Source organism: Amblyomma maculatum, chromosome 5, assembly GCF_055883805.1.
Source record: "Amblyomma maculatum isolate TAMU_Amacu chromosome 5, ASM5588380v1, whole genome shotgun sequence".
NCBI lineage: Eukaryota > Metazoa > Arthropoda > Arachnida > Ixodida > Ixodidae > Amblyomma > Amblyomma maculatum.
The window spans coordinates 153,410,152-153,430,569 of record NC_139348.1 but is presented as its reverse complement, the minus strand read 5'-3'; the positions used below and the strand labels follow the sequence as shown (position 1 = coordinate 153,430,569).

General features: G+C 49.1%; 2 protein-coding genes across 3 annotated transcripts in view; one reads left to right on the top strand and one right to left on the bottom strand.

Annotated features, from left to right (window-relative positions):
• The window catches only part of wake (ankyrin repeat and fibronectin type III domain containing protein wide awake), a 442,715-nt gene extending 427,800 nt beyond the window's left edge, over window positions 1–14,915 (top strand). For both annotated transcript variants that reach the window (XM_084604717.1, XM_084604716.1), the window contains 13 exons: window positions 462–566; window positions 961–1,039; window positions 6,339–6,576; window positions 7,095–7,173; window positions 7,311–7,433; window positions 7,880–8,068; window positions 8,492–8,691; window positions 8,848–9,051; window positions 9,526–9,639; window positions 9,801–10,192; window positions 10,631–10,876; window positions 11,246–11,501; window positions 11,739–14,915. In XM_084604717.1, the coding sequence (XP_084460843.1) occupies window positions 462–566; window positions 961–1,039; window positions 6,339–6,576; window positions 7,095–7,173; window positions 7,311–7,433; window positions 7,880–8,068; window positions 8,492–8,691; window positions 8,848–9,051; window positions 9,526–9,639; window positions 9,801–10,192; window positions 10,631–10,876; window positions 11,246–11,501; window positions 11,739–12,617 (3,104 nt within the window). In that variant the 3' untranslated portion in view covers window positions 12,618–14,915. The remainder of the gene's footprint in view (window positions 1–461; window positions 567–960; window positions 1,040–6,338; window positions 6,577–7,094; window positions 7,174–7,310; window positions 7,434–7,879; window positions 8,069–8,491; window positions 8,692–8,847; window positions 9,052–9,525; window positions 9,640–9,800; window positions 10,193–10,630; window positions 10,877–11,245; window positions 11,502–11,738) is intronic.
• Window positions 14,916–15,370: 455 nt separating this feature from the next.
• On the bottom strand, window positions 15,371–19,696 carry LOC146189996 (sorting nexin-24-like). The gene has a single exon (XM_084604715.1). It carries the CDS (start codon window positions 19,529–19,531, stop codon window positions 19,022–19,024), a length of 510 nt encoding a protein of 169 aa, XP_084460841.1. The 5' UTR covers window positions 19,532–19,696; the 3' UTR covers window positions 15,371–19,021.
• Between the last annotated feature and the right edge of the window lie 722 nt (window positions 19,697–20,418).

The window sequence follows — 20,418 nt, the reverse complement described above, 5'->3', positions numbered from 1 at the left end:
ATGTTTGTGTTTTATGCTGTATTGCATAAAGGTGGCAAATCACTATGCGTTGGCCTTACAACAGTCTCCAGCAATATCGCTGGCTATCTTTTATTGGGGCCACTCTCTTCCCACCGCACAAGTGTGACGTGTCACCTTTATCGTGCTGTAGTCACGTGCTCCGTATAGGGCATGGGGTTTGGTGACACCTCTCTACACACGACACTGCTGTCCTTGGTCTGCTCGGTTGGCCTTGTGGGTTGCACACACTCACCACCTCACTTCTGTGTCCTCTGTTCTCTCTCCACCCTCCTCTCTTCCACCGCCCTGTCTACCACTCTCACACCGCCTGTCCCCTGCACGGTGTCCACCTGTCACTGGCCTTGCCTTCCACCTTCTTGGCGGCCGTCTCCTCGACCGTGCCCTGCACAAACCGCACCCTGCATCGTTCCGGTGGTGGTCGTGGTGATTGGTGACGTCAGGCCTCCGTCAGAGTAGTGTGGAACTGCTTCTCGACGGGTTCTCATTGTCCAAGTCCGAGCGAAAGAAGCTCGAGAAGCTCAACAAGTTCAACATTGATCTCCAGGGTGAGTTAGCGCTGCCTGCACTGTGGTTTATCCTGACCGCGTAAATCGCGCAGAAACTTCCAGGAAGATTAAGTTTTAGAATCCGCTGACTATAAGAAGCTCCGGAGAGAGCAGGTACTTCCTTACTTCCTCATCAAAATATAGACTGTTTCTGTGAAATACAACTAAACATAACTACATCAGCCTTGCAGTTCTTTGAAATGACCAACACCGGCCAGTGACACTTGTCATGTCTAATAGTTTGCAGAATTAAAGGATACTACCTAGGTTATCTATAACTTGTGAAATGATGACGGTAGCCTCTGCCGGTGCACGTCCCTTTAGTTCTGGGGGGTTTGAAGGCAATGAGGGTGGTTCCTAACGAACTGTCCTTCCGATTGCCTCTGCATCGCAGCCCTGTTCGCCGCCGTCGAGCACCACCACATCGAAAGGGCGCGTTCCATTCTCGAGTCCAGCGACGTTGACGTCAACAGGTAAGCTGGGCCACTAAAGCGCTTCATAAACGCACCCGTGGTGACGCTGCTCCACGCCCCCTTTCTTCCTTGTGTATATACGCCCGTAGTCTTACCTGGACCATTCACGCGTCTCTTTATGGTTCAGACGCACATGAGCGATATTGCCTGGTCAACCGGAAAAAAGCTTCAATGTTATGTCACGACGTACGACGACATGACTACGCGTGGGCACGTCTCAAGCATATTTCGCTTTGAAGGGGCTTTGAAGGGCTCATACACTCGTTGCTATAAAAAAATATAGCCAAAGAACGCAGTCGCAGTTCGTGCAGCAATGCAACCGAGTTATGCCAACAGGTGCGCGCGGGCGGAGGTTACCTTCTACGCGAGAAGTCGTGCCCGCACTTCTTAACGCCTTCTGACAAGTGTACCGTGCGCGGAGAAGGCCAGCGCGCGTTACACGCCGATGCAAATGCCGGTGAGTCATCGAAAGGTCCTTCGTTCATACCTACACGCATACTTTCTTTTTTTTATCTCCGCCCCTCGGAAACCCGTGGGATGCGCGCAGGCACGCTGTCACATGGTTGAAGCGCACCACAGGCAGACTCGAAGCACGCGCGGCTCTGGGAGTGCGAACGTTCGTTATGCCGTGCGCGCAGCGTATCCGGACGCTCCGAATTGTTCCGTTGCACCTGAAGAACAGAGTGACAAGCGTACGCGTAGCGGCGTCGTCCTTGCCCTGGATGCTCTCCGTCGACGCTGCTGTAAACGCGGCGCATGACCGACTCTCCCTTCCGTGGTGGTTAAAGCAGTGGAAACGGGGTTAACCATATCTGCCCCTGATATCGCCACAGATTGCACGGTACCATAGCACTGCGGCCAAGGGCTGCGCGCATATAAAAAAAACACGCTGAATTAATGGCCCTCTTCAATAGCGAGCGTTCAGATCTGTTTAACGGGGAATTTTTTTCGTTAGTACTTCTGAGTGACCTGAGCCTATGAACGTTACAGGGATACAACTAAAATCCGCGTTAAAAGCTGCCGCGCGGTGCTGGTTAAACTCGCGTGATGCTGAAAAAAGAAAGTATGTTGTAGGAATATTAGCAAGCAGTACATTTAATCGTTATAATGCCGAGAGAAGTGTGGGCGGAAGGGGGGGGGGGGGGGGTGCTGTAGCTACGCTTAGCAAAAGTGAGAAGATGATGTGCTTAAGAGTGCGACTGCTGCTTTCGGTCTAGAGTCGGTTCAACTCAACTTTACTTGTTCTAGTAACGTTGGTTCAACTTGAGGCTCTTCTCAGCATACTGCGCGACGTGCAGATTCGACCTCCTTTTCCCGCTACTTCCGCAGAAAGGGAAAGAGGGAAATGTGAGAGTGAGGGTGGGCAGAGAGTGAGAGGATCCGACACGCGCCGTGATGCCCCTCACGTAGGCAAGGGGATGCTCGAACAAACTAACTCCCGGGGTGGGCGGCTGTCGTGGATATTTACATTTGGTCGAAGGAAAAACAGTGTCCGTGGTGCTAACCCTCCGGGAACATGTGTCTTCGGCGGTGCCCACAGCTCGGCCTTGCATGTTCCGAAGACCGCGATATTTGTTGAACGCCGCTGCCCTGCAGTGATGGTCTGGGTTTGTGGGTCGGTTCCCACGTCATTGCGGAAAAAAAGAACCGTCACGTCTTGAAGTTTCAGTTCCACTCGAAGTGAACTCAGCATAATTTCAGTTCAACTTGAAGTGGGATGCTGATGCAGTGGTGTCATCTTGTGCGGCACAGCACGCTCAAGCATGTTCATAAATATTATCAAGCGCTGGCTTACCGTTCCTGCAGTGGGACTTCGTGGCATTGCCTTGGTCACATTTCTATAAGTACCTCTTAGTGTGTTATTGATCTGCTTAGTGGGATGGCGACACAGCATCCCGAAGGTCCAAATTTCAGAAGGGAGATACACATCTCATCCTCCCCCCTCTTTGATTTAAGATGTGACACTGGCACGCCCACTAATATCCTGTGGCCAGCACATTTTTTGGCTGTGCCTGTAGACTGATATTTTGCTCTCTGAGCGCAGGTCTGCCAGTCACCTAAGTCGGAAGTTCGCGTACCTGCCCTCTAGCTTTCACTTACGAAGGTTTCGTGCCCAGTCTAACCTCCGTAGGCGGGAAGGCCACGTCCGGAACGATGCATTGTCTTGAGCCACACGCCTTCCTTGCTGCTACCATCATGGCGGCTCCCGTTTCGCATCATTGTATGGGAGGTCGGCCGTTGCACGTCACAGGAATGTAGGAAAATCTACAGGAATGAGCCAGGCCAAGGGGCGTATGCGCCATCTGTGGCGCCGCTTGTAGTTTTTTTTTTCTTGATGAAACATTATAAGTATGTCCAGGCGCGTGCGTCAGAGAGAACAACAACAATTACTGCGAACAGCGGTTAGAGGAGACATAGGGAACGAGCACGAATTACGAAGCGCCAACTTCGAGATGGAGCGAGGATCATTGACCAAATTAAATTCTTACGGCGCGCCTCTCAAGTTGTGCTGAGGATGCCGCGTTTATTACATCAAGTGCGCGTCCTCCGTGTTTTTTTTTGCTTTAGTACAAGGTCTGTGGGTTGCACTGACGTTGGATTTTCACCAGGAGTGTGACTGACACGCGATAGTAAATAAATTTAGATTATAGTCCGCACTCTGTCTGAGCTTTTGTCTCAAAGTTCCTGTTCGCCCCATGTATATATAATTTACATGCAGCTCCCGGGTTGTTATGCAATACCACCTATAGCCTCTATCGTAGCTTTACTGACTCAAGAGTTGCTTTCTGTTTTTATTCCCTGTCGAACCTTGCAAATGCACCAATGAAATCATTCGTCCAGAGTAGAACTGTTCGAAGACTACCTATATTTTTCTCAATCACGTTTGATAAAGTAATTGTATATAAACAGGTGCTGGTAAAACGTCCCCCTTTGTGCTGGCCGGACTCTGAAATCTTGTTCGGGCAAGCTTTTACTTGTTTACGAACGCGTTGAAACGTATGTTCATAACTACACGTCACGGGTGCAATCGGATCTGGCGAAGTTGGCCTCCAGAGAAAGCTTGCAAAAGGATTGCTTGGGGCACTAACTGGCAGGAACGAGATCGGTGCCTCTTGAATTTTTAGTGCGAAGAATTGCCCCTAAGGACTGCACTCGTGCTTCCTCTAAAGAACACAAGAACCAAACGCTTCGCTTGCAACTTCAACCATTTTTTTTTTTTTGCCTTATTGCACACCACTGCGTGATTACAATTCATATATACAGCAGAGGGCCTCAAAGTCCAAATTGGAAGCACGGTATCCTGAAACGTGTACCGCGCGGAGGTGCTTTGAGCTCTACACGTGGGTGAAAGTAGTATTTTGCTAACTTCTCGTGGTTAGTGTCCAGGAGCTGACGGCGCCAGGTAACCGAGAATGCAGTATGGCATATGGCGAAGGCCCCGGAATACTTGCGCGCGAAAAAAAAATTAAAAAAAAAATTAACGAATTTCGGTTTGCATTAGTGTTAGCTGGTCCGAGTCGGTGATCTCCGAAGAACGGCTCGAAAAAGACGAGGAGGTTGCGAAAAACACAGGCCAAGACGAGCGCTAACCCGCAACTCCTTTGTAACTTTTTTGATTCCGCTTCTCTATCTCTCCCATCCGAGCAGCCCTAGCACATTCCTGCTGTCTGCTTGTCTCGCGGGCCATGCACGTGTCATTGGCGGAGTAGTGTAAACTTCCTCCTTCATTTCCACAAAAAGAATGCCCGGCCAAAAGGCACAGACACAAAAGAAACGGTTTTCTCTCGAAGTCTCTCCCGCCCCTCTCCGGCTGCCGTCACCGCTTCTCGTCGTGCTTCACGCGTTGCCGGTGCTCGGCGCGCTCTCGAACACGCGAGCAGCGCACTCGACGTCCGTCCGTCCGTCGAGGGGTGAGGAGTCACGGTCCAACGGCTTTCCCGGTCCACAGCCGACTCCCTCTTCCTGCTCCGACGCCGGCGCCCGTGTCAGCGACGACTAGAAGCTGTCGAACATCGGACACTATAGCAGCTGCCGAGCGGGTGTCATCGTTCCTCGCCGCGCCCCACTCCCGCTGCTATTCCTCGTCGTCCCCCACCTTCGCGTGTGTGACGAAGCCCCCATGACGCCTTTCGGATCGGGACGTCGATGTCGTTTACTCTACCGATCCCGCTGTACACCGACCACGACCGGGAGGCTTGAGAAGTCGCGCATTTGATCACGCCGCGCACTGGACAACGTTGAAAGCGTGTCTTTCCGGCTTCTGCGGCTCGACTCAGGATGAAACGCAAATACGTGTGAGTTCTCAGATGACTGTCATGCTGTCACTAGTTTAGTCGCCGGTCGAACACGTGTTTACTGTCCTCGTCAATTGTCCGGGTGGGAAAGGCAGCAGCGAGCGCAAGCTGTGGTGACGGTGACTCATAAAGGAACCTTTTTCTGCTGGATAACCGGCGTGCCTCTGCTGCACGAAAAGTAGTGGCTTCTGTCGTTTTATTGCAGAAACTAGGAGGAAGCTAAGGACAGACTCTCTATCGCTGTAAAGACTAGGCTTAGTCACTAAGTCGTCCCGTGCGGGGTTTCTTTGTTCTCGTTCTGTTCGCTATTCCTGGTGCCGCGGCCTCAAGCCGAATGGGAGTTTGCGGTTACTTGCCCCCATGACATTTCCTTCAGCTGTTGCTGAATAGGAGTGCGATAATCAATTCATAATGCGATGCATTTTGAGTCTGTTCGACAGCGACGTGTGCAGACCGCAACTTTTCTCGTAACAGGCTAAGATAGGAAAGTTCTTTTCCCCTGGGATGTCATGCGTAGTATTTGTCAAAGGTGACCGGCCCAGAAGGCTCACTGTCAGCCATGCAGTGGGATGCATGACACTCTTGAAACTGCATTTGGGGATTGTAAATTTCCCATCTTCAGAGAACTTCAGCAGTAAAATTTGGTGGTAGCGAGCTCTTGACGAAGTTTCAGGAAATTTCAAGAGCTCAAATATGCTTATACCGTTTTCTTTTTCAAATGACTGCATTTGTCAAGCCGCCACAGTGGAAAATAAAATTTTAGGTCTAGTTGAAGGGCATTTCAGTTGCAGCACTTAAAGTGCCGCAACGGAAGCTGCTCACCCTCTAGAGGATCGGAGCTGCTTGGGTGGAGTGAAAGCGCTTTTGAATAGAGTGTCGTGTATCTCGTTATCTTTACGTCACAGGACAACTTGCATCCACATTTGTTCTTGTTACGAGATGTCGGCAGTTCAGGGAGCAGTGAAGGATGTGTGTGCCTTTTTTTTCTCGTTCCCTACCCTTAGCGTGAACACGGATGGCTTCACGGCGCTGGACTTGGCCGTTCTCACGGGCGAGGCGTCGCTGGCGCGGTTGCTGCAGTCTCGGGGCGCCAGCGAGAGCCCCCGCTTCCCGACGCCCGAGGCGCGCGCCACGCAGCTGCAGGCGTTGCTGCGCGAGGCGCACCGCTGCGTCGACGACCTGGCCGGATGCGTCGCCTCTGCGTCGGCCAACCAGGGGAGCCTGTCCAACGCGCTGCTCAAGGTGCGCTCCACACTCTGCCCGCCAACTGTGGCACACTGAATTGGTACACACTGGCAGCCACAACGGGTTCGCAGTGGTAGGGAACGCCATAACATCTGTTTAGAACGGCGACGACCACTGCTTGATTGGCAGACGCCATTTTGTTAAGAACTTCTGATACCTCTGGTATACGGTCACGAAGATCCGAAATTTCCGCGTGAAAGAAGACCGCGAAGCAAAATATCTGTTCGATTTCTACAAGCCACGAACGCCATTTCTTCCAAAGCTGCTTTGTTTCGCACTCGAACACGTCAGCGTGGTATGACAATTGTCGAAGCCGTCGTCTCGCAAGCGTAATTTCCTGCGCACTGCTAACAAGTTGTACGGAGTGTTAATTGTGTACATGAGCGTATTTTTAGGAAGTCGGACCTGCGCAGCGTTTTAAAATACGTAGAACAACTTTTGCGCGAAGGTCATTCTCACTCGAATGCGAATAGGGAAAGGTCCGAACTGAATTCGTCAATATCCTCCTGTTCTAGGAGAAAGAACGTCAGCTGAGCTTATGGAAGCGGCGCCTGGAGCTCATCTCGGAGATGAAGGCCGGCTTCGACGAACTTCGTGAGTGTCACCTCTTATGTCCTACTCGTGTACAGCCATGCTGCCTGTGGTTCGCTCTTGCCCCTACGTCTGCACAAGCGATGGTCGACCTTCGCTTCAAATCTTTAACTTAGGAACCGTTGCTGTTCACTTCGCAGGGCCTCCGGACCCGCCCAGCCGCGTAACGTTGGATGTGGTCGGCACCCAGTCCCTGCGAGTGCGCTTCTACGAGCCGCCGTTGTCTGCGGTGCAGGCCAGGGCCTTTGTCACCAAGTACCGAGGTAGGTACACAAGGCTAGATCCCGTGCTGGCCGCTGTCCTTGCCGAAGGACAGGCGAGTCTAGACGCCATTGCCTGCTATATGGAACTTACCGCAGTGAAGGGCTATATGATATCATGCGCTTCTGGAGAACATTTGTTATCTTGCGCGCTTAGATGCATAAATGATACAATGCATAAACTGAGTATCTTTGAAAGCGCTTCAAGCTGGCAGCAGCACAGATAATTACGATGACATGATCGCTCCCTAACTAATATAACATGTATCCACGTTCGGCGCACTTCCACCACTCTATAGCTGTTATTTTGCAAATTTACTCCTTGTTCCCTCAGTCTGTGTGCCCTGGTACCTTCGGAATCGCATGAGGATTCAGCCCGATGAAAAGGTACTCTGCACTGTCAGTGACATTCCATTTTCCGCCTTCCTTGTTTTCCTCCGCCTGCGCAGTTGAGTGGTGCGAACGCGAGGACTTCACCCTTGTCGTCGGCTCCAAGGACCTGAACGATGTCCAGTGCCTGGAGTACGTCATCCGGGACCTGGAAAAAGGCACTCCCTACTTCGTGCGGGTGGCAGCCGGCAACGCTAAGGGCTTCAGTGCCTACCAGACTTCGTGGCCACCATGCGCCAGGCCTTCAAGTAAGCAGCAATACCGCTCGAACGACGCCCCAAAATATCTTTATTCATTCACATTGTTCACGGGCTAGACTCTACTCATAGAGGGAGGCCAGGGAGTTGAGTGGTTTGGTGGATTTTGCTTATGTGGAAATAGTGCATAGAGCACAATCTAAATGAATAGTTTTACATTGGCCTTGACCAGATCTTTTTCATGGGTGAAGTGGAGCATCTCCACTGTTACAAGTATATTAAACCAATGCTTCTTTCAAAGCAATCTATCACGTACTATTAATGTCCCGTCTGAATTCCTTAATGAGCTGGTGCTTGCACAGAGGCCGTGAGACGATTGCATATTTGCTTTTTTTTCGTATCACTGTTACTCAATATGCTTGCTGAAGACTGCCGTCCTGTGTCCATGCTCATCGCACGCCTTGTTCTCACCAGGCTGGCGCGATGTGGAGGACTGCTCTCCGCGGTGGACTGGCCGCATCGACAGGCTGGACTCGCTCTTTCTGCAAGTGATGGAGTCTCGACCTCAACACGGGGGCTCAGATCTCCAGCGAGGCAATGTGGCCGGAGGCCTGAGCGCGGCATCGGCCTTGGGTGGCTCCGGAGAGCTGTGCGAGACCACGCCCATGCAGCAGGTAGGCTCCTTTATCCTCGAAACGCACTTTTTCTCTTCACGACGCTCTGCGATCCGCTCGAAAGCGGGCTGTACATTTTAAGCTTCATCGGTAGTAGTAGCCTTCAGGAGGACTATCGTGACATAGCAGTGACGTCGTTCCCCTCCCCGGTTGCAGAGGCGGCAGATGCGCAAGAGCATCCGGCAGCTATTCGCCGCAGCGCCCAAGTTCCAGCGCACCCTGAAGCGGGGCGTGTATCTGGCTTGCCTATTCTATAACGAGGACCGCATACTCGTCACCACGGAGGAGACGCTACCCATCCTGGAAGTAGACGACTGCTACCCAGCCTCTTTCCAGACCGACTTTCACTGGCTCATGAAGGCAAGTCCCGCCCTAGCCTCCCTCGCTGCTTTTCTGGGCTGCATTTGAGTGATAGCGGGGGTGGAATAAAAGTGTCAATGAGATGTTGGATCACGGATATTTGACTTGAACAGCCCGTGGCAGCTCTACTGATTTTCTTCGAGATAATCGCCCAACACCTACGATTGCTCACAACACACAAAAATAATGTAAACCTATAATACAGCGGCTCGGTATCTAAGAAGTATTATAGAGTAGCCTGCATGGCAGCCTGCAGAACGAAGAAATTCCACTCGAGTGTTCACAATCGGTGTTCTACGCAAGGGTAGTTATGGTGGGGCTGTACGCATCGAGTACACGGCTTTCCTGTTGCGGACACAAAATCGCGAGCGCGTGGCATCGGAAGCTCCTTTTAATTCGCGGGAACTCGTACACTAACGTCTGCCTGCATGTCTTAGTACTGATCGCTAAAGCCTTTATCTTCCCAACGCGCAGGTGGCGTGTACGTGGGATGATGTGAAGACGCTCCGGCTGGATATGGAGAAGAGCCACAGCTCGTCCAACGTGCACTTCCGTAGCAAGCTGCTGCAGACCGTCGAGCAGATGCAGGTGAGAACCTCTCCCCGCCGATGTAGATGCGATTTCAAATCATTTGCAGGCCCTCGATTAGCACGTAAGAATTTCAATGAGTTATGACTGGTGGATGTCCGATTTTACATGTCGCGCTCCTCACGTCTAGTTAAACAGAACATTGTCTTCGTTTTCCGCAGTCTGCGCTGGGCGTGCAAGACCTGGGCCAGGTGTACTACAAGCCGCTGCGCGACTACGAAGGCACGGCGGTGGTGTGCGTGGCCAAGTACGTGAGCGAGCCGAAGACGGTGAGCGCGCTGTCGGTGCGCTGGATCCCCCTGGCCAAGATCCAACGCCGTATGCCCAGCGTGAGCGACGGCGGCGAGCTGCCTTCGGCTGCCGAGCTGCTCGTCTCCTCCATCCAAGAGATCATGACCTACAATCAGACCAGCAGCCGACCGCTGCCCCGTGGACTCTACCTGGGCTATCTGAAGCTCAAGAGCTCCATGGACCTCATCAGCATCATGGTGCCCTACCGGAACCCGAACGTGCTTCCCCACTGCCGCATTAGGGACAACCCGCACGTCTCCCGGTACGTGCATATATTTCGCCATCACGTATTTCAAATGATTACAGTTCATATACGACCAATGCATCTGACCTCCATCTCTGTCCCGCACTGGGTGCTACTGGTCCGATGCGAACGCCTGGACTTTCATGATTTGCATCGATTTACGTCACAGCCAGTACTGGCGCATAGCGTGCGCATTTCTTCATTGTGCTGCCCTGTACCATGCTCCGGTTTCTCGTACCAACGTTGCTTTCGACAGCTGTTGTAAAACGAAACTATAGCAACTCAAGGTTCATTGCGCACTACTGGAAATACGGCTGCAGAAATTTCTGTGGACATTAACAATCTTCCTCTGCAAGCAAGAGGCCGAGAACAGGCTACTTAAATGCCCCTCAGGACGAGAACACAGCTGATGCTGCAGTGTGTGGAGTGTAAAGATCGCTTTACTTACCTTTTCAGGGAAGAGTGGCAGTGGCTGAAGAGCCTTGGCGGCGACATAGCCCAGTCGCCCCCGGCGCAGTGCAGCGACGAGCTGCGGCCCGAAGATGCCTTGCCGGACGCCGGCGACGAGGCCGCCGAACGCTGCAGGCCGCCGCAGCAGCAACCCGATGAATCGCAGCTGCGCTTCCAGCGCGCAGTCTCGGCGGCTGCCCGCAGTCTCTTCGCCCAACTGGAAGTGCCGCCGGAGCTGTACGATGCGCACAGGTATACTGCGCTATTGCACAACATACCTGTATGGTTCGGGCGCCCTCCTTATCCGTATCCGTTTTATTATAACCGCGTGAACGAGTGGCTTACACATGTAATGTCGCACTATGACTTCTTCTACAAAACTCCTTTAACCTTCGCCTTTGCACTGGTTACCACTATAATATGAAGAGCATAAACATTTCCATGAGGCTGCATGGTATGCGAACATGACGTGAGGAATAATTTTTTATCTGTAAGAAATAAGAACGTCTTTTCCTTCTGTTATTGCTCTCTTTTGAAATGTGGCAAGTATGTTCGATGCACTGTCGCGATTGGCTGCGTCAGCCTCTCCCTAATGCCACGTGCATTGTCTTGTGCATGCAGGCTGTACGACGCCGAAGTGGTGGAGCTGGCTGAGGGCGTGAGCTTCCTGCTGGTGCTGCCAGCTGTGGAGAGCGTGTGCTCGGTGCCTGGCCAGCGGGACGAGCTCACATCGCGCGCCGACTGCCTCGCCCTGCCCGTGCAGGTGTTTGAGGTGGTCCACTTGAGCACCTACCAGGCGCCTCTCATCGCCCGCTACGCGCGCGTCTCCGCCATGCTCGAGACGGACACGGTGCTCGCGCAGCACGCAAACCGAGAGGTGCGTTGTTCACCGTACTGAAAACTGTGTGAACTCCATTTTGGGCGAGCGCAATATTCTTATATGCTCTCCTTTTGGCGCCAACAGCCAACTCCTGAGCTTTGAGCATTCCCAAGGTGCTTGGTAGCTTTCAGTTCAAAGGACCGTGATCAAAGTTTAAAAGTGTCGCGACAAGCGTAGATGATGTACGCATTCTTTTGTCACCTCTTGAATAACCCACGCCATTCCTCTCTGCAGGCCTTCTCGGCGCCAGAAGTTGCGGCAGCTCGGAGCCGGCTCACGCAGCTACAAGACTTCCAGACGCAGTTGGAGCAGACGTGGCGCGGCATGCGCTGGATCATGGACGCCCTGTCCTTCGCGCGTGACCGCTCGCTGAACGGAGGCCTCCCCATGAGCGCCGTGTGGACGACGCCCGGCTCGTCGGCACCCTCACCCACGTCATCAAGCCCCACACGCAGGCGCCAGACACAGCCGTCCATCGTGCCTCCAACATTCACGTCCTCCTCCGCGCAGGCACGCCGGGTCTCGCGTGTCGATGACCTGATCGACGCCAAAATGTTTCTCACTGTCGGCGGCCCCAGCGCGTCTGGAACAGCTGGGGGCGCGCCCATGGAAATTAGACGCTGCGCGTCAGCGTCGCGGCTCGTCCTGGAGAGGCCGCAGGAAGACATGGACGACATTGACGAGACGTCTTCGACCGAAGGCCGCGATGGCGTCTCTAACGTGTCCTTCGACCTCAATGACGAAGAAGACTACGACGAGGAGAGCGCAGAGGACACCGTGACGTCCACGGCGCTGGCGCCCAGTGTTCTTAGGGTGTACGCCGCGTACGAGTCGGGTCTTCCGCCGGGTACAAGCATCAAGTTGCATGTTACGCCCGAGACCACGGCGAGGGAGGTAGTGGAGCTCGTCGTCAGGCAGCTCAACACGGCCGTTGTCGCCAAGGGAAGGACTGGTCCCCTGTATGGCGACGAGCGGCTGCCGGACTTCTGCCTAGTTGCTGTGGTGGGCTCACGAGAGCGGTGTCTGAGCGCGGACTTTCAGCCGTTGAGGCTACAAAACCCCTGGACCAAGGGCAGGCTGTTTGTGAGGTTACGGAACTCAGAGGAGGCGTAGAGAGTTTCCCTAGGTGGACCCTGCTGGGTAGGGGGCGCCAAGGACTGCTTACTGCATGGTTGGCGGATGTGCATGACCAGACAGCAAGGTTGTGGCTTCTTCAGAGGTGTCTCCAGAGTGATGCAGCTCTGCAGAAACACGTGAAGTACATTGTGGCAGTTATAATGCTGAAGTGTGGTATTCAAGTGCTCATGTCAGGGACTTGAAAACATTGAGTTAGTGCTCGAAAAGAGCAACAGATCGATGATTTCGGACTGAAGTGTTTGGCAGCATTCCTTTCTTTCTGTCAGACGAGGCATCGAACAATCGCGAAGCCATGCATGTGAAGTTCGCACTCCTGTGATGGGGTGCAGTGGACATTCCGAAGTCACCGTGTCACTTCATGGCTTCAGGAAGCAGCTGAAAGTCATGCAACAATGGCGCATATATGGTCATGGTACCGACACTGAAGCTTTGAAGGACACGTCAACAGATGATTGGAAGGTGTCGATTGAATTGAAATGCGTGACTTGGTTGGTGTCACTCCTAATTTATTTCAAAGTATGCATGGATCCTCAGTGGTGCTGGGCGCCATCTTGTTTTCCTCTAATTTATTTTGATTGTTGTCATTCTGTGTTTGTTGTAGGCATTGTTGTTTACCTTTCTTGTGTGGGACTGGCTGCCACGAGGAAAGGCTACGGCAAGTGAGCTTGTGTATTCGAGGACCGTTTCCTATTCTCTGCTCTAAAAGATGCTGTCTTCCCTAACAGACATTCACACGCTAGGTTTGTTTGGATTATACAGCAGGCATAAATAACAGAGCATCACTAAAGGAACCTATTAACAAATATGGCCTGTTCAGACATTGAAACATGTTATTTTGCCACTACGAGGTAAAACAGCTGTAAATGCCAGATTCCACGTTCGGACTGGTAGGAAAGAGCTTTCTCCAAGTAGTAGTACTGCAACATGTAATAGTACAAGGACACGAATTTAAACCATACAGGTTGTTATAGAGGTGCCTTAGCTAAATAACTTGTGCATGGTCTCAAATTTTTCAGAACTTGAATTCCAACTACTGGTGCAGTCATTTCACTACTAATGTTTTTCCAACTCAGTGCTGGCATTTGCAGCAGCCCTTATACCTTATCAAGAATATACGGGCAGCATACAAATCTGATTTGAGCAAGTTAATATTTTACTATACAAGTTTGACACAAGCTACACAGAGCTACAATTGAAGTGCTTTTCTTTTTGCCGGTAAACAAAGCCAATGCACATGTAAACCTTTTCACGCTGCTTTAAAGTACAAAAATTCCAGATGACAATGTTCATTTCCTTTGAACAGGATGCCATTTGGAAGGCATAAAGCTGCAACCAAGCCATTGAAACTGTGCTGACATGAATAGTTTGCTAAGTACTTGCATAATGTGATACGGTCCAAGGAGTGACAGTCACTGGTTTCCACGCAGTACTGTATGCGTCGGAGCCAAATGCGAATGCCCTTAGCATAGCAGAGTTTAATATCGAGAAGAATTTTCATATATCGGGAAGGTTCTCCCCAGAGTTCCCCTTAGACTCAAATACACTGTTCTGCTTTAAAAATGCTGCCTGAAAATCGCAAGAACTAAATCTGATTTTTTTTTTTTGCATTATGCTCGAAACTTGAAAAAGAAAAAAAAAAAGAGAACATTAAACTACGATGAGTGAGAGATGAAACGTTGTCAAGAACCAATTACTATCTAGAATGACATAGGTAACAATGATATCTTGAGAATGCCAGAAATGTTGCAGCATTTATAATCAAAATTTTGGAAAGAAAGGTATAAATATTGTGATTTGTTCGTTGGCAGCAGTGCTGACTTTTTCAAGTAACAATGCTCCTCTAAAACAAGCCTAGCTAGAGCAAGCAGCCCGTGATCCCAACAGCTCACACACACTGGAGGCATATAGGCAGGTGTTAAAGTGGCAGCCATAGTCAAAGTGTGTCTTGTGATATGATGTGCGTTTTCCTAGGCGGCGGTAACTAAAAACATTCTTGTGTCGTTGTGGCCACCGTTGTATATTGCTCTCTTCGTAGAATCCTGAGGCGAATCAAGAAATCTAAAGCTGTGCAGTCTACAATTTTCGGTGTTTAGATGAAAGGATGTGTTTCGTGTTTTCAGCTTTGTTTCTCCTCTCCGCTGACAATACTAAGCTGTAAGAAGTGACAAAATTGTCTCTCTGCCACATTACGTGTGTAGCCTTTTGCAATACACTTTGAAATACAGCTAACAAGTGATGCTTGTTGTCATAATGTGCACAAAACTGGGTCTAGACTTCTGTTTAACAAATGTTTCACCAGGCTATTTGGCGTACTCTGAATTAAATCCACACATAACAGTGTAACAATACTAAGATATGTCATACATTCCATAACCCTGTGTTAGGTAACAGGGTTATCTTAAAGTCATTAAAGCAGTGTAAAGAATGTTCACTGACTTGTGAACAATATGGTTAATGTTTGAAATCTGATATCTACCCCAACCTGGGCACAGACAACAAAATACAGATTGAGATAAACATTTTTGTTGCACCTGCCTTGGTATGTCCATCTTACAGTAAATTCATTTATGGGGTTCATAAATGACAAGTTGTGAATTCAATATCACTGAAGCCTACAATGCTCACTGCAAATTTCAAAAATATATTTATATTTTAGTTCGATGGGGTCCTAGACCCAGTACACTGTGTATAGAGAAGCAATGCTGATAAGGGTTCATGGATCACGCAGCTGCTGTGAAAATGTGTCAACATCTGGTTTATTGTAGCAGACAGACAGTGAGTTTGCACAGACACACTTAAAAAAGATTCCAAAGGCTAAAACAGTAGAGCAATGACTAAACAGCGTTGGCAAGGTTCAAATTCCACATCATAGGAATGCTATAGATTCTGTTACCAGCTGCAGCAGCAACAACCTTCTTGGCGTACGTTAGTCCTTGTGCAATGTTCTATTCCTGTTGCATCTGTTTGTGTTGACAAAATATGTTGTTCCAATACTGTTGAAAGCACATGTATATAAATGTTCTGTTCTTTTGCATATATGTGACCGTTTTCACTCATTACACCACAGTTGACCTCACAAATAAGCAGCCTGCTATGAGGTATGGCATTTACACAACACATTTGGTTTCCAGAGAAATTTTAAATAATGCAAATGCGGACAGGTTCCATTGAATTAGCTGCATTCGGTTTCTCAAATTAAGGATACAAATATAACGACAACTGGTCAAGCGTCAGCAGAAGCTTTGGTACAAGTGCCAAGAAATGGGCTAAGGAACAAATGCTGTCGGTGGCATGCAAGAAATAATACACTGCATGCACAGCAGTGCAAAGAGGGACTGTTAGTTTGCTCAGCATTTGCTCACAGAAATCAAATAACCTTTGGCCAGAACATATATGTGCAGCAAAAATACCGTACTGTAATATTTGAATATAAATATTCCACAAATTTAAGAACCCGTTTCATTTTTTTATGACAGCAATCAAGACAAAACTGAAATCATGAATAGGGAAGCCTTCAGTTCTGAAAATCCCATCCATTCCTTCATCCATGATTAAAAAAGCACCTTTGCATGAACTACGGCTACCGCCTATAGCTATACACCTCGTGAAGAAATGAGAGAAGGAAAAGAATTAGGAAGAAAGGAGATGCAAAATCAAGTGCTTCTGTTGTGCTGTCTTCTTTCCTTGTCGTTACCCTTTGGGCTCGTTAGCTATGAATATATACCAATTAGTCTGTCATGTCATGTTAAAAAGCAAGGACGAAGGCAAACACAAATGCTGGCACTGTCAACTGACCTTTTGATCCTCTCTGGTATGTTCTACCAAATGAGTGTGTCAACAGTTGTTCTCTTTAGCTTTTTCTGCATTTTACAGCACGACGTAGTAGAATTCATCACCGCTCGGCTTTTCACCACAGCTGATTTGTTGTGACATGATAAAGCCTATGCTGACACTGTACAGCTCACTGAGTTAGATTCTATGCCGCGCAGTATGACCTCTTTTACACCATCAATGCTTAAAATGTCACATCAGGAAGCTATCGTCGAGACCCCTCCAATGCCCAGGAGCTCTGTGCGAGCCTCATGGGGTGGTCTTGCAGCACATGCTTTGGCAGGCAAAATTTTGTGTAACTGCCATTTTTATTTCCCCTAGGATGCTGCTTTGAGGCCAGGAAGCCAAACTTTCCACTTTATGACTGGGAATGCTACACTAGGTTTTCTTGCTTGAGGTCCTCCTAGCAAGATATCCTCTTACCTCTTCAAAAAACAGAAAGCACATTTTAAAAAGGATGCTGAAATAAAACAGCCTGTATTGTCATCAAGATTGCCTCATAGTTAATACATTTTCAAGTTGATGCAAAACAAGATTTTACTGGAAATAGATACATGGCTTATATGGTAAAGCGCCACAAAGAGGCTCAAGTGCACACGACTCATAACAGGAAATGACTAACTAAAACATGGAAATTTGCATTTTAGAGCTGACTCAAGAAGAGCATGTTCCTGACCAATTCAACTGTCAAGCAGTTGGTGCATCATCACAGGCGTGCGTAAGAGGGGGGAAGCAGGGGGTGTGGCCACCCCCCTTTAATCCTCTACGGGTGACGCCAGTTCTGCCCTATGCCTTTACTCTGTAGAATCTGTGCCACCTGGTGGCTGAAGGCCCGTGGTGTTGCATTCTAAGGACTGCTTACTTGCCACCTTTACCTACAGAAAGCCCTAGACTCAAGGGACCATAAAGAGAAACGCGTTCTCGCATCATTTTAAATTCTGAATCTATGACGAAGCTTTTGTTTTTAATGCGCTCGATATTTTGTATATGATGCAATTCTAGCACATCAAAACCAATGTTTTATAACCCTCCCTTTCTCTTTGCTGCAGCATCTTTGCCCTGAATTTTGGCCATAGTGGCATTGGCTGGGCTGGGGTGGAGAGGGCTGTAGTGAAACTTGACAACCACTACGCTAATGCAGAACCCTGCACACGCCTGTGCTGATCACAGAAATACTGTAGGTTACAAAACTATGCTCGTGTAAGGCACAGGAAAGGTTTGAGGAGGTGAATAAAGCAGACTGGCTGCCAAAGAAAAAGTCAAGTGCTCAGTGACGAAGAGCTACAGGCTGAATTGGGACTCCATCTCATGAAATGTGGTCCATCCATTAAAAACAATGGGCACTTCAGTGTATACTATACCCTAAATGTTTGACACTTTCCAGCTATGAACTCTGGTGTGCAACAGCACTGGCACAGGACTGCACAAATTAGGAATTACAGCCTGCCAACATTTGTGTGGACACATTAACTAAAAAAAAGAAAAAGAAAAGGTGAGAGGCATTCTTTGTCGGCTGAGTTCATAAATAACAATCAATTTTTAATGATGCAGGCGCAAGACCTTAATCATGTAGACTGAGTTCATTACTGAGTATTTCCTCCAGTTTCTGTGCATAAAACTTACAAGTACAGAAGATACTTGTCTGTTCATTTTAATCGCTATAAAAACATAAAGCTGCCCTAGTCACAGAATTATGTATTTGGTTATTAAAAGTGATTAAAGGAGAAAAAATGGGGCAGTTTCAAAAAAGAAAAAAAAACACGCTTTATTATTTGACTTTAGCAGAATTGATGTAGGAAGATAACTGAGTAGTTACAAAGTGTCTTGTAAGTTAGCTCAAAAACATTTTTAATAGACTAAAGCAGCAAGGTACTTTTAACCAATATTAAAGAACAACTTTGAGCACATGTACTGCAAGTCAGTTGGATTAGGATAAATTCTAGCTTAATTAACTACATCTGGTCAAAAACTAACTATCGATTGTCAAGGTACTGTAGGCCCTGTTGCAAATACATGGTGGTAAAGTATGGGTAAAGTTGTGACACGCATTGGCAAATGCCTTGCATATTTAATAGAGGCAAGCTATACACGGCTCAGTACGTCCATAGATGCTTTGCACGACAGCAACAAATAAAAAAAAAAAAAAAAAATGAGCGTCAACAATGCAAAATGGCAACACACCAATATAATTCGCTATATTAGAAACATTTCAAAGCCATAAAAGGCTGTCAGGATAATGTGATCAGGAGGAAACTAAAAATCAACATAACGTTATTACGTTTGCTCAACAAACGAAAAATGCGCTTCTATATAACTTTACCTGAGCTGTGGCAAAAACTGTGACTCTGCGAAAATCGTAAATTCAACAAAAAGCACTGCACCTCCCCGAGAGGCGTAGTAAAGCTATAGCGCGCATCGCTGATGGCAATGCAGACACTGCCAAGGGGGACGCGATGCGAAAGGCTAGTACAACTAGCTTCACACCAAAATACACGCAGAAGTGACGGATCGAAAATAACGAACCCAAATTAGAGCGGCAGGCGCTACCGTTAGTCGTCATAGTCATAACCACCAAAGAGGCCATTCATGACACCTTGCATGACGACGTCGGGAAGCGAATCGCTGCTGGAAGTATCCAAATACGGGTCCTTTGGGAAACCCAGAATGGGCTGGTGCAAGGGCTTGAACTCCTGCTCGTCGCTGTCGACGGAGCCGTTGCTGACAGCAGGTGAGAGCGACGCAGGCACTTCGAGGAAAGACAGCAGATGCGACGACAGGGCAGGAATCCGCACTAGGTCCTGTAGGTACCGTTCCAGCCCCGCGCGCCGCTGTTCCAGCAACTTGGGGTTCAGACCACGGAGACGTTTCGGAGGGAACCCGGAAGGTGCTTGACTTCCCAGCATGCGCTTGACCTTCTTGTGTAGAGTGTGGAAAGTGCTGTACCTGCGTTCCAGCCGGTGACAAACGCCTGAAACGGTCACTTCGACGCAGTAAACAACATACCGCCGTCCGTTCGGAATGTCCACTTGACGGTACGCGGGCACGAATACGCGGATCATTGCGCTTCGAGACTCGGACGCGCTGTCGTCACCGTAACATTGCACCGAAGGACGTAAAACGATAGGTCGCGGGCGTGTTTACGCTTCTGACAGGCAGCTTCACGGAAAACGCCTGGGCTGCGCCATGTTCGTGGAATCGTTGCGGCGTCCAAGCCTCCGAGATTACCTCCGCGCAACACTCGCGCGCACGGTAATCTCGGAGGTCATGCGGCGCGCCGTCAGGTTCGCTTTACCGTCAAGAGATGGCAAGGTGGTCTCGCTCTCGAAGAAAAAGTTGGGTGCAGTTTCGGTTCCGTTTCGGCTTTGTAGGTGTTGAATTCAGATCGCATTGTTTTGAAGAGGCTGAATATGAGAAAAGCTCGCCACGTTCACAGAATGAATGAGGGATGAATTTCATCGAGAATATATTATCTTACCATAGGAATGTGGTTGGTGTTACTGCAAGCTTTTACTCGAATCGCGTAGCCGCCCCTTTCAAAAAGTACATGTATTTTGTTGATATGTGCGCATTATTTTTCAGTGTAATAGCATTACTACCCATATTGGATTTCGTCGAGGTGTAGCTGAAGCCTCTTTTAAGCAACCGATGGAGAGAAAAAAAAAAAAAAAAACTCTCTGCATAGGGTTTTAACCCCCGGTAGTTGGTTATGCTTCGTTATCTTTGAGCGGTAGCTGCATATTGCAATAAAGCGCAGCTGAAAGCCCGACTGCCTCCCGTGTCTAACATCTCTTCTCTTGTGTACGCGTGTTTTGTGTCCACTCTTTCCTTCACTGGGTAAATTTAACAACCGACTCTAAAATCACTTCATTGTGCTGGGTGCGCGACCTGCCGGACGAAGAAGCAACCAATTGCTCAGCTCTGTAAACGAAAAGCTGCGTGGCGGTTT

What these genes read in the sequence shown, in the direction of transcription:
- LOC146189996 (XM_084604715.1), bottom strand. Translation starts at nt 19,531, where the DNA reads ATGATCCGCGTATTCGTGCCCGCGTACCGTCAAGTGGACATTCCGAAC.